The 18,443-nt window shown below is 50.3% G+C and overlaps 1 protein-coding gene across 6 annotated transcripts in view; it reads right to left on the bottom strand.

The window, feature by feature from the left end:
- Positions 1-18,443, bottom strand: part of CLEC16A (C-type lectin domain containing 16A) — a 201,819-nt gene that overhangs the window by 124,064 nt on the left and 59,312 nt on the right. For all 6 annotated transcript variants that reach the window (XR_006382353.1, XM_044234077.1, XM_044234081.1 and 3 more), the window contains 2 exons: positions 7,456-7,588; positions 3,326-3,426 (listed from right to left, as the gene is read on the bottom strand). Coding sequence is in view for 5 of the 6 variants with exons in the window: in XM_044234077.1 (XP_044090012.1) it covers positions 3,326-3,426; positions 7,456-7,588 (234 nt within the window). In the remaining variant the exon portion in view is untranslated. The remainder of the gene's footprint in view (positions 1-3,325; positions 3,427-7,455; positions 7,589-18,443) is intronic.

Genomic DNA, 18,443 nt, shown 5'->3' with positions numbered 1-18,443 from the left:
TCCTGGAGAAGGTGACTTCTGAGCAGACCCTTGGCAGGCAAGCAAAATATCAAGAGGTGGTGACCTTGGGGGAAGGAAAACGGCAGGAGGAAACACAAGTGAATACAGGAAGGTAGAAGACCAGCCCGGACCAGGTAGGCATGTTGGCAATGACTGCGGTGGCTGCCAGGCTTCCAAGGAAGCTCCCTCTCTTTGGGAATAGTCCCGGACACAGGGCTGAGGCCCCTTAGGCCAAGTCTGCGCTATGTGACCCTGACCCCCAGACATAAATGCATGTTCCAGAGTCAGACACACCACTGAGCTGGAATAGCCAGAATTTGAAACCTGAACAGAGGCAGACTCCTAGCCCGGTGTCTGCTGGGGCCAAATCGTGATCTACCTTGAGGGAAGTCCCCGGAGTTGGTTGGTTCCTGCCCTTCCCTCAGCTTTTCAGCAACTTCTCAGATCCTGGGAGCTGCCCCTGGGGCCTTCCTGTAAACTTTCCCTTTTATTTAAGTTAATGAGAAGTACTTTCTGTTGCTTCTAACCGGAAGAACTTTAAAGAGTTCAGGGAGTACCACAACAGCATCCCCAAGTTTCTGTGAAAGAGTTCTATCCCTAGATAAGAATGTGAACCCAGAGCCAAGGGTCTGTGAAGGGAAGTCGGACGAACAGATCAAGTTGGCATGGTGGGTGCCATCTGGACACTCAAGATAGGCAGAGGAGGGCGGGGCTTAAAGGAGAGAAGAAGGCACGGAGGGTTTCTGAACAGAGGAGGAACATGGTCAACACAGTCTTACAGAGGATCACCAGGCAGTGCTATGGAGGATAGATTATGAAATGGCCACACATTTGACCCCCCGAGAGGCTGGGATAACGGCCACTGGACTGCTCTGCCCGGATCTCTCCTGCTCTCACGCCTCCGGTTCTCACCGCCAGCATCTCGCTTAGGACCGGGTACCAAGTTGCACTCAGTTAAGTTCTGCTGATCAGACAAGCTGAAGAGGGAGAACTGACAAAACTCGATGACTAAATGCTGGGATCAAAGGAGGGAAGGACCTAAAGGTCATGGCGGTTTCAACCTTGGCTGGCAATTTCAACTGAAGCAGAAATGGCAGGAAATGTGATGCGGTCGGGGTATACTGCAGGGGGACGAGCACAGTGTTTCGAGGCGGTCTTGAGATACCTGGGTACGAGTCTCCAGTAGGCACCCAGCAGAGAGACAGAAGTCAGGGGCCAGGGGAGTGGTGGGCGATCCCTGGCTGGCACAGGTCAGTCTCATCTAGCTTTGTTCGCACCCAGAAACTGAGGCCTCCTGTGTGACATGCACCAGGCCAGGGGCTGGAGGGGATTACAGAAGCCATGGCGGGGAAGGAGACAGGAGGAAAACATCAGCAGGATTCAGGGCTCACTGGGCTCTTTTTAGAGGTCTTAAGCCAGGACTATGGAGCTGCATGTGAGCACAATGACTTAACGTGAGAAGAGCCATCACGGAGGATTCTAACCACAGTGGGAAAAGCCTAGAAAGAGTTTCAGGGCCATTCAATAAGGGGATGATGGCAGAATAAATGATGCACAGACAAAGGATTAAAAAGAACAAGGCAGGAGCTCCTGGGGGGCTCAGTCAGTTGAGCATCTGACTCTTGATTTTGGCTCAGGTCATGATCTCAGGGTCATGAGATCGAGCCCCGTGCTGGGTTCCATGCTCAGTGCAGCATCTGCTTGAGACTCCCTCTCTGTCTCTCCTTCTGCCCTTTCCCCTGCTTGTTCGCTCTCTCTCAGGTAAAATCTTAAAAAAAAAAACAAAAAGAACAAGGCAGTTCTCTGGGGATGAGAAATGATGTGCAGATACATGATGAAGTGAGAAAAACAGGATAGGAACAGACAATAAGGGATACCTCTATTCATGTTTAAGTAGGGACAGTTGTAGAAATAAAATCATATATACTCATACTTGGGTTTCCATGGATATCCTTCTTTGTTTTTAAGACTAATGTATTTGGGGCGCCTGTGTGGCTCAGTGATTTAAAGCCTCTGCCTTTGGCTCAGGTCATGATCTCAGGGTCCTGAGATCGAGCCCCGCATCGGGCTCTCTGCTCCGCAGGGAGCCTGCTTCCTCCTCTCTCTCTGCCTGCCTTTTCTGCCTGCTTGTGATCTCTGTCTGTCAAATAAATAAATAAAATATTAAAAAAAAAAGACTGATATATTTATTTCAGAGAGAGAGGGGCAAGAGCAGAGCGGGGGGTGGGGGAAGAGGGAGAGAGGGAGAATCCCAAGCAGACCTGAGCACGGAGCCTGACTCAGGGCTCGATCTCACGACCCCAAGATCATGACCTCAGCCAAAACCAAGAGTTGGACACTTAACCGACTGGGAGCCCCTGCATGGATTATCTTTAAAAAGACACACAAGAGAATACTAAGATAAACCACCTTAAAGAATAGAGTGGAGTGGAGGGCAGGGATGGGAGGCAAAGCTTTTTTCCCATATATTCTTTAGCCACTGGCCCACTTATTTATCAGGATTAGTGATTTAAGAACAACTATTTATTATGCTAAGTGCCTTTTAAATGTCTCTAGACATAGGCTGTCTAATAAAACCCACCTCCACCTACCTCCCAATTAGCTTATGAAAAACCTACTAAAACATTGCAGGGTCTCATCCATGCCAAGGCTAGCTCTGGACAGTGGCCAGGAAGAATGTTCTTGATTTCTTCTCTGAACAGCTTCTGATGCGGGGGTTTCAGAACGTGCCAGTGTCAAGCCGGGTGGAGGCACAAACCAGCGGCTGTCCCCAGTGAGGAAGTGAGGGAATGAATCTTCACCAGGTCTGTCAGCTCTGCAGGTCTCTGGTCCTGACCACTCCGCCTCCACGGGGGAAGCCAGAGAACCACACCTTTCTCCAGAAAGGAAACCTGCGCTTCCACCCAATCTGCCCAGAGTCTATTTTAGCCCTCGACCCAGAACTTGAACATCAGCTATTATAAATAGCAAAACCAAGATTACAATTTGACTGATTTCAGTTCTGACGTTAGGAACAGAGGTCGGAGGTAAGTCAGCCATAAAAGCCAGGGGTCGAAAGAAAACCACAGCGTGAATGTAGTCATACTGGGTTAGACAGTCACTTGGACCTTCCCTCCCACCCACCCCACCCATGCTGCCTGAGTAACCAATTCCTATGGCTTTGGTCTCTACTAAAGCACCTGAGAAACTCTAACAAGGCCAAAGAGAAGTTTTGTGGGAGTTTGCCAAAACCAGAAAGGGCATTCCTCAAGGAAAGTGGCTTCCTCTTTTGGTTCCACGAGCCATAGAGGGGTGTCACAAAGGCAGGCAAGGCGAGGGGGCTTACCTTTGTTATGAGACATGGCGTAGAGCAGGCAGAGAACAAACAGGGCATGGTAGTCGTCATCCGGGCTGTCCAGGGCGTGGTACACCATATCTAGGAAGGGTCTGGAAAAGAGGTGGGATGTGCATGAGCCTCTTGGCACGCACAGCGAACAGCTCTCCTCTCCCACCTACCCGCAGAGTGCTGGCCGCCTTTGCCTTTGACAGCTCCCAGCCTGCAGTGAGTCCATCGAGGGCTCTGTCCGGCACCAGGTATGGAGGACAGGCTCTGCCCGTGGGAAGCTAACCCCAGGGGAAACTGAGGAACGGGCCGCTTAACCACTCAACAACGATGGCTCAGCTGTTCCAGACACTGCGGGGTAAATGATGCAAAGTCCCTGCTCTTGGGGCATTCCCATGCCAGGGAACAGATAGACCACATCATCACCTCGAACCGAAACAAGAGGATGAAGAGAACCAGGCAGCGTAGTAGGCTAACAGCAGACAAAGCACCGACAAGCCCGCACAATTTCAGAGCGGGGGCCCTGGAGCCAAGTGGCCTGGATTCCAATTTGGATTCTGCCCCTTCTGAGCTGCGAACCTTTGGGTTAGCTACCCCAAACCTCTCCATTTCCCCATCAGGAAGGACTCCGGGGGAGGGGTGGGGGTTCAACACGAAACGATGAAGGAAAGGCATCTGGCACAGGGCCAGGGGCACAGCACGAAGGACACGTGGGAACTGTGACCAGATTTCTATTTCGAGCATTCCGAGGGCACTTCTCCAGGAGCCCACTTTGGCGGGTCCCGGCTCAGCAATTTCTTGGACTGACTTTGCCTGATGGGTAAGAATCGATGTGAGGGTTCACCTCTGATGCTTTGTGGGAGAGGTCGAGAGAGTGGCTGCAGATATCACAAACCACACACCCCAAAGGCTGCCTTTCCAGGTGAAGGGCCTGGCCTGGAAAAGATTCTTCATCACCAGGTTAATACAATATGCACGGGTCTGGCCCATTGGCAGGAGGCTCCAAGCCCGTGACCACCTGCGGCTGCCTCTCTGGAGGCCAGGCTGAGGCCAAGAAAGCAGAGCACCTTAAGGAGTGACCAAGGGCACAAGTAACCCCCAGAAGGACACAAAGCCACTATCAACATCACTGTCGAGGGGGAGTGAAGAGGTTTGGCCAAGAAACGGGGAGACTACTCACTGCCTCGCCCTTTACACTTTTCAAAAAATCTGAATTTCAAGAACATACCAGTGATTCAGAATATTAAACTGAAAGATGCAAAAGAGAAAGTGGTGCAAACGTTCTTGTCATAATGTTGCAAATAAACACATGACACTGGGAAGTTAAAGGAAGAGCCTTTCCTTAAAGGGGACATTTACCCCCGGGCTCTTCCTCCAGGGCCCCAGATCAGGCACCTTTTGGATGCGTGAAGAGTTCTGCCAGGTAGGGATCTGGGTTTCTTTAAGTGCCTGGCGATACCACTTCCAACCCAAGAGCAGGATGAAGTAGAAAACGTTTTCCTGTAACCAGCCACCCGGAATGTGGATTGTGTTTTCATTCGAGAGCAATGCAGATTACCAAATGCCATAGCGGACGGAGGGCTGAGCAGACACAACATCTTCTAAGAGACGAAGTAGCATGAAACCGTCGGCATTTCGTTTACTGAGTGTACAGGAAAGTAAAAAATATGGCTGGGGTTCAGTAGGAGGCAGAAAAAAAAAAAAAAAAGACAAATGACAGGCACGGTATGGTGTATGTATTGGGGGCAAGGAGGTTACCATTCCCACTGAGAAATGACCAGCAGGAAGTAACTGGAATGTTAGGGACAGCTGCTTTGAACACTGGCAGCATGGAGACCTTTTCCCATTCTTTATGCTTTTTTCAAAATGTTTTAATTTTCTGCATGTGTGTTGCTTTTATAATTCTTTTTTAAAGATGAGAATGCTTTAGACATTTTTCAGTTTCTTAGGCCTATATTTAACCGCGAATGCAGACACAGCCCACGATACACAAGGAGTAGGAGAACACTTTGTACTATGCTGTTTCTTCAGACAAGCGGACCAATGTCAAGATCCACTTCATGTCAAGGAGAACACACTGCCCTCTCCTTCCTCCAGAGTGCCGTCCTTCCCACTCGGGGCCTGGAACTGGGAGGAGAGAGTCCGTGGCACTGTTCCCGACAACCAACAATTCAACACCTTCGCAGAGGAGAAGGCAGCTTTCGCCCTGGGCCAGTCTCTGCCGGCATTTGCTCTCAGAGCTGAGGGGAGGCCTAGCTCAAGGGTCCCAGGGCCATAAGCTTGTGTGTGGGCCCAGTTCAAGGCAAAAGGATCAGCTTCCCTCATAAGCCATGCGGTAGATGATGTCAGTTAAAGTCACTGAAAGTTAAGAAAAAATTCCAGGGCGCCTGAGTGGCTCAGTGGGTTAAGCTGCTGCCTTCAGCTCAGGTCATGATCTCAGGGTCCTGGGATCGAGTCCCACATCGGGCTCCCTGCTTAGCAGGGAGCCTGCTTCCCTCTCTCTCTCTCTCTCTCTCTCTCTCTTCCTGCTTGTGATCTCTCTCTATCAAATAAATAAATAAAATCTTAAAAAAAAAAATAAAGAAACAATATCAATAGACCCTAAGAAAACCTCTCTCTTTACTAAAAAAAAAATCAGGAAAAAAAAGTCTCAACCCAACCTTCAAACCTAACATTTCGTCTGTTCATTTTTTTCTTTTTTAAATAATACATGGTTATACTTCTTCCTTTAACAAAGCTATGACCACACACTATGTAAAATATGTGTTCTGTTTCCATTTATTAGATCCTAAGAAACCCAACACCCCTGACAGTTTTCACTTAAAAGTAGCAGCTCCTATTCTAGTAAGCAGACGCCCCCCATTTGCTGATACACCCCCCACTGCTAGTCATTGGTGGTTTTTCCAATTATTCATATCCTCACTAATGCTGTGCCAAGCAACTGAAGGTTGTCTTACCCTCCCTTTCTGTGTTTAGAATGATTTCCTGACTTTTCAGGGCGTCAGGAGTTGTGTTTTTTGCTGCCAAGCTAAATCAAAAGAGTCTTTGTAAGTTCCAACAACAGATAGCCCACACCACACTCCGGTGTTTTTTAATTTAAACCCAACAGAAGCGGCTCCCTTGTGCATCTGATAGAAATTAGTCCTGAGTGTTAGATAACTAAAACAGCTGCCAAGCAAAGAGCAGTGGAGGCAAAGACGGGTGGGCTTCAACTCTTGGAGCTGGACTAAGAAATGGGAGGGGGCGTGTGTGTGTTCCAGCCCCTCTGCCCTGAGGGTTCAGGAAGTGAACGCTGGTAGGCTCACAGCGGAACCCCGCTGCCCTGCGTGTATTCACGCTGCAGTGGGATACGGCTACCACAGGGGTCTCTGCAGTGGGGCCGCTTGGCAAGGAAATAACTTTGAAATGAAAAAGTCCTCCTGGCAGTTCCCTGCACACTTTGGAAGCAGCCTGCCACCCAGTCCTACTCTGGAAGAAGGGCTGGTGCTGCCAGTTTCCAGGAAACGTGGCATCTCGAAGGCTGAAGAGGGCGTAGCTGCAGCAGCCATCAGTGAAATGAACACTCGGGCAAAAAGCCGAAGGCGGACAGCAGCACGAAATCGTGCAGGCTGAGCCAAGAAGAGGGCAGGCCCTACAGCCGGCGGGGGAATGTGGCAGTGAGTGAATCAGACAGGCCCCAAGGGGATCCTTCCTGGGAGCAGCAGAGCACTGCCAGGGGCAGCCGGTACAAGGCTGCGAGGCGGCCCACAGTCTTTAGGACAGGGCCCACCACCGAAGGGCTTGGGGGAGGTGGCGCCACGTCTCCATCTTGCCCTTCTGAGGGGTGAGCATGACAGGGTTGAGTGCCAGCTCTGTCCCTGTGGCCTCTCGAGAGGGGCTGGAGAAGCAAGGAAAGGCAGGAAGCAGGACAAGTTTGCTAAGAGGCCAAAGAGGCCATCTGGGTGGTGGGAAGAGGCCCCTGGTTACCCCTGGTGGGCACCGCACCCCCCAGCACCACTCAGCCCACCTCCTCATCCCAGCGACAGAGCAGCACCCCCCACCCTGACTGGCAGGCTGGGCTCTGGGCTGCCCCCCACCCCGTGCTCCCCACGGCACCAGCGTGAGTGCAGGAGGACTGGGCCTGCCCACGGCACCTGCTCCACTGCGCGCTCTCCAAGCCCGTGGCGGCGGCGCTCTTTTCCTCGTCCGTGGTGTTCTGTTCCTGCACGGAGGTGCCGGCCGCCAACTCTGGGAGCTTGCCACGTTCCATGATCACCATCTCTATCTCTGGAAGCAAATAGAGAGACGGGGATGAGCCCGGACAGCCTCACAGCCCTAGATTTACAGACACAGTCATCCCAGAGCCCGAGCCGGAGGCCGAGTGGACGGCTCCTAGCGTGTCCAGCAAGCGCTGGCCAGCAGGGACCGGGCATCAGCAACAAGCTGGGGAGAAATCAGACAGAGGCCAGAACCTCTCTTCCTTTTGTCTTGCCAGTGCCAAGAAACGGGGCCCTGATTTTAATAAAAAAGTGTAAATGCAGTAATTTATTTTATTTCAAATATGTTTTCTTAAGGCACTTATTGTACTTATTGACATCACACTTCCTTCCCAAGGGAGTTGAGGCAGCAGAGACAAAAAATAATATGTGGTTAAGAAAGCATAACCAAGTTCACGGAGAAGATTCTGAAACTGTTTACACTCTAGCGAAGGCTTTGACATGGCTGAAGCCTTTTGTTTTCCTTTTCGGCTGACAACCTCCAGAAGGCAGAGGGAGGTCAGGGAGCTCACTGTATTTTTCCCAATTAAATAAGGGCCACGTGTAGCAACCAACATAAGCATAGTGTACGTTTTTAGTTTTCAGGAGGTAGGGTAGGAACCAACACAGGTGAATGAGAGATGGTTCGCTCCTGGCTCTAAGGGGTCCCTGTCAGAGTTCTCTGACGTGCAGGTGCAGACCTTCAATTAGCTAGTTCTCGGAACCCAGAGTTCAGGTCATTGCCCTCATCTTCAGGAGACGGACGTAGGGAAAAGGATGCTGACGTGCAAAGCTGCACTTGTATCTGGAGGGACGGGACGACGCCCAGGACTCTGGTGGACCCCTGCCATCTATGCTCTTCCCTGGACTCGGGTAAAGGCCTCCCAGCTGGCTCTGCCTCCCCTTACCTTCTAGTTTCGCTCTGCACACAGACCCGAGTGATTTTAAGTGGAAATTAGCTCATGCCGCCCTTCTGTTCAGAATTCCCCACTGCCTTCCCATCGCACAAAGGATGGAATCCACATGCCCTCCACGGTGTCGAGGCGGCCTGTTGTGGAACCCGGTCCCTCTCCACCTCTGACCTCACTGCCTGGCCTTCTCCCTAACATCCCTCTCCACCTGTGCTGAGCTTCCTCCCTGCTCTTTGATGGGCCCAAGCTTATTTCTGCTCCAGGATCTTTACACAGCTGCTTCCTCTGCCTGGAATGCTTTCACCCCGGGTCTCTCCGACCCTGGCCTGACTCAAGGACACCCTTCAAGCCTCAAATGCCACTACCCCAGAGATGTCCTCTCAGACTCCCTCTGCACCGGTTTTTACCTCCTTAAATTTTGATTAAAAATGTGGATTTTATTTATAGTTCCTTAGTTTTTCCCTACTGTCCATTTTCTGTTCCAAAATCCCATCCCAGGGACCATGTTACATCTAGTCGTCATGTCCCCTTTAAGTTCCTCTTGGCTGGGACGGTTTTTGACTCCCCTGCTTCTGGTGACCTTAGGGGTTGAGCCAAGAGAACTGGTCAGGTAGTCTGCAGAATGTTCCTCTATCTGAGTCTGTCTGATGTTTTCAGATCAACAGACTGGGGTAGAGGTTTCTGGGAGGAAGCTGACACCGGGAAGTGCTCTTCGCGGCCCGATGTAGCGAGTGCGCGGGCCGGTGACAAGGCCCGATCACCGCTAATGGTAAGTCTGCGCCACTGGGCCAAGTGAATGCCAGCCAGATTTCTCCACTGGAAAGTGACTTTCCCTCCTCTCTCCCTGCACACTCTGTGGGAGCAAGTCATTAAGCACAGCACCCCTTAAGGAGCAGGGAGTTATACTCTGCCTCCTGGAGGGAGTAGCTACATAAATTATTGGAAATTCTTCTGGCTGAATCTGTCCCTTCCCCCTCTTTTTTTTTTTTTTTTTAAGATTTTATTTATTTATTTGACAGAGATCACAAGTAGGCAGAGAAGCAGGCGGAGACGGGTGGAAGCGGGCTCCCTGCTGAGCAGAGAGCCCGATGCAGGGCTCGATCCCAAGACCCTGGGGATGACCTGAGCTGAAGGCAGAGGCTTAACCCACTGAGCCACCCAAGCACACCTGTCCCTTCCCCCTCTTATATCGATTTTGCTTTATACCCCGTCCACCCTAAGGCAACGCATGCCCACCACCCTGGGGAGCTCTGCAAGGTAGGGCTGTGCCTGCACCTGTCCTCCAGCACGGAGGAGCACACCCCCCACCCATCCACACGGGCCCGGACCACCAGCCCCTTCCTCCCAGGGTGGACGGGAGCCTCCCGTGGGGCCATCCCACAGGTGGGGGCTGACCCAGGACTTTCAAGGGCAATGGGGACAAAGGTTCTGTTTGTGGAGTTCTGTGTTTATTCCAGTGTGCCTTAAAAAGAGTCAGACTGCACGGAAATCCTGTTCTTCTGCAGACCTCACTGCTTAGGAGAAGGTGAAATTTAAGGGGAAAAAAACCGAGTGAGTCAATTCACAGGGAGCTACTGAGTCAACAGCAGTCTGCACAGCATGGCCGCAGCAGCGGGCCGGTGGGGGTGCAGACGCCGTCTGAGAATGATTGTTCCTTCCTGCGCCTGCACCTTTACCCCTACCAACCTCCTCCAGCTGCCTCCCCATGACCGGGACCTCTCTGCGGGGAGAGGAGATGATTCACAGGGCAGCACTTCTCTTATTTTTAATTATCCTTATCTTTTAACCACCTGTTTTGTTTTGCGATGTATCTGACCTTGGCACAGCAATACAAATATGTGTAATTTACAATAAATGCATCTATATTGGGGAGATGCCTGCATAAATGACATTTATTAGATTGTTTGTGTTTACCGACAGAGCGTGCCACTGAAAACATCTGAAGGCTACCAAGCAGGACGATGGTGCCAGCCTCTGGCTTCCACCCTGGGACCTCTGACACACCTCCTGCCCAGCTGCAGGCTCCCCTCCCTCCCAGCCTGGCTGACAAGGCAGGAACTCAGCTTCAAGGACTCCCCAAGGTCACAGGGCCAAGCCCTAGTGCCTCAGCCTAGAGAATGCATCTGCGGTGATGTGATTATTCCTTTTTAATTTTTTAATCTCCCTGAACACTCAGAATTCTGGAGCAGACGGCAGTTAAAGATAATCCAGTCTAGTGCTCATCAAACTTAGTTAAGGAGTGGCCTATTAATTTTGAATGACAATTCCCGGTAGGACGCTATCACAGATCGGAGCAGCTCCGGGTAAAGGATGGGTGGGTTCCCAAACACCCCAGCCGTGGGTTTCCTCCTGCACCCTACAGAAGGCCCTGAAGCTCCTTTCTAGAATTCTGGGGCTTCACACAAAACTGCTAAAAACCACCGGTTCAGTACTGGAGACTGTGTATGAGGAAACAGAAGCCCAAAAGCAGAGTGACAATTAGCATAGTTAGAAAAGTACCCCCAAAAAGCCAGGGCCACTGCCTCCCACTCCCAGGTCCCATCCTCGTGCAGGACCAGCCCCATAAGGGTCTCTCCATCCACAGTGAGGTTTCTGAACCTTAGTTCTGTCCCCTTGGTTCCTACAGCCGTATCCCACCCCCTGTATCCTCATCCGGCCAGCACAGTCAGGGAGCGAGGAGTTCGACGTGGATGAATTCTCTAGATGAATGTACAACAGTCCTTCCAGTGCCAACACAGGTTTCCCCTGCCCCCCTCTTTTTAACAATTTTATCCAAACAACTCTTAAAAGTAGTGATTCTTTTCTAGCATCTGTCAACTCCCTGAAGCTGTATGTAAAATGCCATGTGGGCATGGGGGATGTAATAAGTTTTGGGGGAGACGGTCTCTCCAGATTCTCACTATTCTAAAATGGACTCCACAATCATCTTTAAAAGAGGATGCCAAAGAAGCTTTGACCTTTCTTTTCCTGGTGACTCAGGGTCAAAGTGAACCTCCTTTTTATGCCAGACCAGAACGTGGGGCATGGTCCTGCAGAGCCTTCTGGGCCCCTGCTCCCACTCTCTATGGATATGCGACTGTCTTGGTGCAGCCTTGCTCCCCGCCCAGGGTACACACACCACGCTGCTACCACCAAGGAAAGCAGATCAGTGAGCTCGTGGGCACGGATTTCCATGGGCAGTCACGGAGGCCAGGACTCGGGCTCTGATGCCGAATTCCCAGGAACTCCACTTGAACCTGCTACAACATACCACAAGCCCGCATCCCATCTGGGTCTCTATTTTGGAATCTGAAGGGAGGGTGGAAAGAACCCAGCTCAGTTTTGTTTCAGCTTCAGTCCTTTGCCCGCCTCTTGGATGCTCGCCAAGTTTATGTGTTGCCCATACTATTTGTTATTTATCTCATCATTTTATCTGATCTCACTTTTTTCTTTTGATTTAAATACACTTTAAAAGGAAACTTGAGGGGCGCCCCACTGGCTCAGTCGGTGGAGGGTGTGACTCGTGATCTTGGGGTTGAGAGTTCAACCACCACACAGGGTGTAGAGATTACTTAAAAAAATGAAACCTTAAGAAATAAAGGGAGGGGGGCGTTAAATCACATTATACCCTTCAATTGAGCAACCCGGCTTGCAGGGATTTATCTGGAAGATACACCCCTTAACAATATAAAAATGCACACACACAAGGGCAATTCACTGAAGTATTACTTGTAATTGCAAAATATTGGAAACTACCTAACTGTCCAAGCGTAAAGATCGGTTGAATAAACTTTGGTACAGACACACACAGCAGCTGTAAAACAGAATGAGGAAGACTTCGGTGAGCTGATATGGAGTGATTTCCAGAGAAGCCGCTAAGCAAAGAGGAAAGAGAGTGTTTACAATGTGCTACCCTGTGTGTAAGAGAGAAGGGAGACTAAGAAATCGGAGGCGCCTGGGTGGCTCAGTCGGTTAAGCCGCTGCCTTCGGCTCAGGTCATGATCCCAGGGTCCTGAGATCGAGTCTCACATCAGGCTCCTTGCTCATCGGGGAGCCTGATTCTCTCTCGGCCTCTGCCTGCCGCTCTGCCTGCTTGTGCCTTCTCTCTCTCTCTCTCTCTGACAAATAAATAAAATATTAAAAGGAAAAAGAAAGAAAGAAAGCATTTATAGATCCTCCTATTCTCGCAAAAACAAACGTGGGAAGGCTATTCCAGAAAGCAGCCAAGTTGGTTATCTACCAAGGGAAGAGAAATGGGATGGAATATGGAAAAAGGGACACTTCTTAAACTTACCCTTTTGTGCAGTTTTAAATTTGTTAATTACCCATATATTTTAAAAAAAAAGAAGAAGAAGAAATTAAATCTATAAAAATGAGAAGGAAGAACCCTTACCAGACCAAAAAAAAAAGGACCAATATTTTTTTCTAATGCATACTATACCTATCCTGATGGGGAATAAAGAACAAAGAAAGGGCAGACTAACAAGGAGCTACAAACATCCTCCTGGATTGTATACCCTCAGTGGGGAGACAGGTGAGGCATGCAGGGGTGGGAGGGGACTGCAAAGCACTGTGAACTCCTATTTATTAAACAATAAACAAACTGAAACTTTTAAAGGTGTATTATAGGATTGAGCAAACAAATGTGTGGACATTGTTGGGAGCCAAGGCTCTCGCTGAAGAAGTGACACACAGATTTGGAATGAGGGAAGGCAAGAAAGAACGCTCTGGGAATGGATCTGCGTTGGTCTCAATACTGGAGGTATTGCTACGCATTCATGATTTCTAAAATATGCACACGCATACGCATGTCTGTACATATATACAGGTATGCACGAGTAAATGTATATTTTGTGTACATACAGGCATCCGTTTTTTAGATCTGTCCGTTGAAAGGGCCAAAAAGCAAGGCACCCCAATAGCCATCAGCCCTTCTGGCACCCAGATCCTGACTTCTAATACCACTGTCCACTGAGAGGAAGCAGGGTTTTTCTCTCTCTCTTTTTTTTAAACAAATCCCTGCGATTTTATTTTTTTAAGATTTATTTCAGAGAGAGAGAGATCACAAGTAGGCATAGAGGCAGGCAGGCAAAGAGGAGAAAGCAGGCTCCCTGCTGAGCAGAGAGCCCAATGCAGGGCTCGATCCCAAGACCCTGAGACCATGAACTGAGCTGGAGGCAGAGGCTCAACCCACAGAGCCACCCAGGTGCCAGAAGCAGGGTTTTCCAGAGAAATGGCTCGTGTCAGGGATGGGCATTCCCCAATCATTCCAAGATGAACGTGGAATACCTTATCAAGCCAGAAAGTATAAGGATTGCTCAAAAGAAATGACAGGAGCTTAGCACAAGGACACAGCAGCCAGTGCAAAAGGGTTCCCAAAGGCCAAGTCTGGGACAATTTGAGCATTGGATGAATTCAATCGGTAATGAAATACAAACCACGAAAAACTGAAATCCTTGAGTCTGTGCCAAGAACTGATAAAGAAAGAAATGGGGAGAAGGGAGGAATCCTGCTTGCAATGGAATGCTGAGGGCTGATTTTTAAACACGGAGAGTGCTGACGTTGGAAAATGACCGTTTTGCCACCAGTCTGGTGAAGATGGGATCAGGCGAGCATCATCAGCGAATGCGGGCTCCCAGGGGCACTGTACTGAGGCACAGCATGACTGTATGATCTCTAAGTGCCTCCCTGTGAATTAGTTGTAAAGAAAAGAGAAAGCGATTATACAGCAGAGAGAAGGGTCACCACAGCAGGTGACCAATATTCATGTCACCCGTGAGGGTCAGGGGGACAGCACATGCCTCCGGGTGGGACACTCTGAGAAAGACAGGACACCACCTACACCACAGTCCACCCAAGAATGCGTAACCTCCATGTAATCACAAAGAAAACACCAAAGACAGACGAGGGAGTATTTTATTAAAACAAAGGAGGGAGAGGTTGTGCATTCTTCAAAAATGTCACTGTTGTGAAAGAGAAGGCTGTGGAAAGATGTTCCAGGGTCATGAAGGCCCGAGAGACGGGACTACTAAAGGCACTACTTGACCCCAGGCTGGTGGGGGAAATAGGCTAGAACGGAGATTATCGGGCCAACAGACAAACTGGACAGGGACAGCAGAAACCCTCACTGGCGTGGACAGCTGCCCTGGGGTCATTCAAGTCAAAGCCCGATTCTTAGCAACTGGGTGTCCACACGCGTAGGAGCGAAGCGACAGGATAGATGCAACTCACCCAGAAAAATTGTGTGTGTGTGTGTATGTGTGTGTGTGTGTGTGTGGACAGAGAGAGGGAAAACATAAATAAGAAACCAAATGGGCCATAACATGTTACAAGATGAACCCGGGTAAAAGGTAAACAGGTGTTCTTTATACTATTTTTGTTTCTCCTAATTCTTATAAATCTGAAATTATTTCCAAATGAAAAAATAAAAAAAAGCCTCCTTAGTCCTCTAAGCATACAGCTGGTGTAAATAGGAAGCAAGTGTGAAAGTGTACGCCATGAGGGAACAACCAGGAGCGAGGCCGGCTGTGGACTGGGACAGGGGGGCGGCCGGGAGTGGAGGGCGCGTGGGGACGTGGGGGAGGCGTGAGGGACAGCACGTTCAGCTGGCCCGGAGCTGATGGCTGATGTCAACAAGCGTCTTCTCACCCCATCCCACTATAAACACCCCCGCATCCCACAGCTGGAGCAGTGCTGAGCTGGCCTGACGTCTGCATTCTACAGGAGGGCACACTGAGGGCAGAGAGAGATCGAGGTGGTGGACCTCTGCCCCGCCGCTGGGGGGCTCCTCTCTCGGCACTGCCCATCAGCCACATCCTGGCTACAGTCCCAGCACCAGGCCCTGGACCCACCATCGTGAAGGGCTCCTGCACCCCAGCCTGGTGGGTGGTACAACCCGTTTCCACAACTATAGCCTTGAGCCTCTGGGAGTCGAGGACCTTCCTCGTGAGGCTGGGCAGCTTGGAGGGGAACCCCAATCTCCAGCTCCTCAGGCCTCACAGGCCCTGCCCCGGCCCTCAACCTCTTGTCATTTGCATAAAAGCCCCCAGAACAGGACAGGATTTGCATAGCCATGGGCAGAGCAGAGCAGCACTAGTCACGAGGACCAAACGGCGGACACAACCCAAGCTGGAAGGTTAGAAAGTGGAAAGATGGTTGCCAGAGGGGCGGTGGGAAGATGGGGAGTTATGTGTTTAAGGGGGATGGAGTTTCAGTTCAGGATGAAAAGAGCTATGGAGATGGACGGTGGTGTGGGTTTCACAACAGTGTGGATGGACAGGCGAGCCCGAAGGACCCCCAGCACCCGAGGATGTCAACCTCCCCCCCTCCAAGTGACAACTCTGGCCAGACCCGGGAGCTTCCCTGATGCTCTGACACTCTGATTTTTTAAATAAAAAAGCAATGATCCATCAACTTGCCCAGGATGATGTACATTCTAGTCTGATTAATATTTGGTAAATGAAGTGCTTTTCAGGGAAATGGCAGGCATGACCTCCCGACAGTCTTTGACTTCACAGACTCAAGGATTTTCTGAGTTGCCCTCTGTGTTCTACATTCCAGGAATCAAAATGAGGACAGATAATAAAAAGGGGGAAGGGGAGAATAAGAAGGCCCTAACGAGAACGTTCAGGGAAGGAGGAAAAAATGCCCTTGCTGGTTACCTAGGAAATAAGGGAAGTCCTGCATGTTATTGGCCGGCTCTGGAGCAGAATTTCCAGAGGCACCTGGCAACAACAGGGTGTGTATGAGCTGGGGATTGGGGGGAACCTCTTCCTTTGTTTTGTTGTTTTCCTTGACTGAACAGCACAAGATTGCATCCCAAATGTTTTTTTCTAGGAAGTTCCTTATACTAGTTAAGCCCATTTGAAAAGGTGGCACTCCCACGTCTCTGCAATGGTGGCCGAGCCTCCTAATCCTTCTCCTCCCTCCCTTCCTGCTGTCCGCCCCCCCACCCCCGGCCCCACACACACACTCACCCACACAGCCACCTCATTAATTCGTTAGACAAATGAACAGAACCGGCTTCGTGGAAACTCGCAGTAGGGAGTGGCAGGGGGTTGCCTGAACACACGCGGTCCTTCCAAGCTCCTCACTCTGCTCTCCGCCTTGGCCAGGCTGTCTCTGCAGTGCTCCTGGGCCACATGGTTGAATGCTGAGACAGTGATGCTCTCATTTCCGTCAACCTGAGGGCTGTGCATTGGGAAGCCTCCCATGAGGAAGCAATGACTTGCCCAGGGTCACAGAGCTGCTCAGGAGCAGCCTCTCCAGGGTCTAGGAGTCAGACCCTCACCTACCAGTGGCTAGCCACAGCTCGTCCCAGTCAGGAAACTCTGCCAGCCGAGGGCTTGGCTCTGGCTTTGCAAAAGGAGCCAGAAATGAGGCCAGGATTCCATTTCATTTCAATGGAGGCTTCAAAAGAAGGAAAGAAAAACAAAAACAAAAACAAAACAAAACAGGCAAAGCTGGGGTTCCTAACGTCTGGGCACCCCTCAACTCCCAGCTGACCTGGCATTTTCAAAATTGGGGATGGACTCTTCACTCCGTGCCCTTGCTGGGATTCAAGAAAAGAGTAGGTCTTTAATCTGAGGACATGAAATCAGCACCTACTTTTTCCATAGGCAAACACCAAAACTATACCCTACTTTTCAGACAAGAAGTGTGAACAATTCGCTCTCTCGTTCTAGGTCTGCTTATTAAGTTACTGCTCTGAGTGGCTCCAAAAAGAGACAACTGTCCTTTCAGACTAACATGCATCGAGTGAACACTTCTTTGGCCATGGGCATGAGGGTACCCCTCTTTTTCCTTTTAGTGTGCAATTTCTGCAAATTTAGGGGCCCTGTGATTTTCTCAGTTAGGGTCACTCATCAGTTGGGACCCAAAGTCAAGCAGAGGGGTCCAGAGGCACACACTCATTTCACACTACTTCCTTGTCTGGGCTTCAATGTGGAGGAGGTGTGAATTCTGGTTGCATTTGTAGAAAAAGAACATGCTAATGCCACATTTAAATCAAGTCATGGCAAAATTGTGACTTGTGACCACACGCCTTTTTATGCCTGTGCCTTCTGCCACCTCGCCGAGGCAAGATTTCCCCCCCGAGTGCAGGGACGCCAGGGTTTGCAGGGGAAGTTGCTGCCAGCATCTCTTCACTCCAGAGCCGTCTGTGCCGATTACAAGCAAGATGTCAACAAGCCTCTAGATCCAGGGACAGGACAAGAAGCCCACCAGAGAAAAGTCATCTGGAGGGGAGAAGAGCCACAGAGCCACCTCCAAAGGGCAAAGGAGCACAGAGAAATAGTGCAGCTTTCTCGGGGAGCATGTGCTGTTTCTGCTGGCTCAGCATCCGTGCCCACTTCTTCTGATGGACACACCCTACGTTCTTTTTTACCAAGGGAGTCATTATCACAGGATGAACAAGCAACCCAAGTGTGACTAGCCGGCATAGAACACCCTTCTAAAGCAATGGGTGAGCCAGGCCCATCAGTGTCACAGGGTATTGGCCCCCAGACTGGAGCTGCCGATGGAAAGAAGCAGCTCCTTCTCCACTCAGTGGCAGGCGGGCAGGATGCGAGCCTCGCGCTGCTGGTGGTCATCTACATCCAGGGCCAGCCCTGCCCAGGCCTTCCAGCGACATGAACAATAATCACCCTTTTGAAGCCAGTCAGAGTTGAATTTCTGACTCTCCTAACCACAAGAATCCTAACATATATTCATTAAAAAAAAAAAAAAGAAGCACCACATGAATTACATTTTTTAATACTCAATTTCCAGGCGGGGAAACTGAGGTACAGAGCTTGGGGAGACCAGTCGAGGCTCACAATAAACCTAGACTTGACTGCAAGGCATCCCATCTCTTAGCACATCCCACATGGACACTGTGGCCTGATGCCCTTCCAAGTCGCAGGACCTAACAGCTGCCTGGTTTCACACAGACACAGTCTAAGGAGGACACCCACCAGCCACACCTGAAATCTAAGAATAAGCAAGAGTCAAATTCAC

This window comes from Neovison vison, chromosome 14 (genome assembly GCF_020171115.1).
Source record: "Neovison vison isolate M4711 chromosome 14, ASM_NN_V1, whole genome shotgun sequence".
NCBI classification, from domain to species: Eukaryota; Metazoa; Chordata; class Mammalia; order Carnivora; family Mustelidae; genus Neogale; species Neogale vison.
Note: the sequence above shows the minus strand (reverse complement) of the source record. Positions and strands in the feature narration are given on the sequence as shown.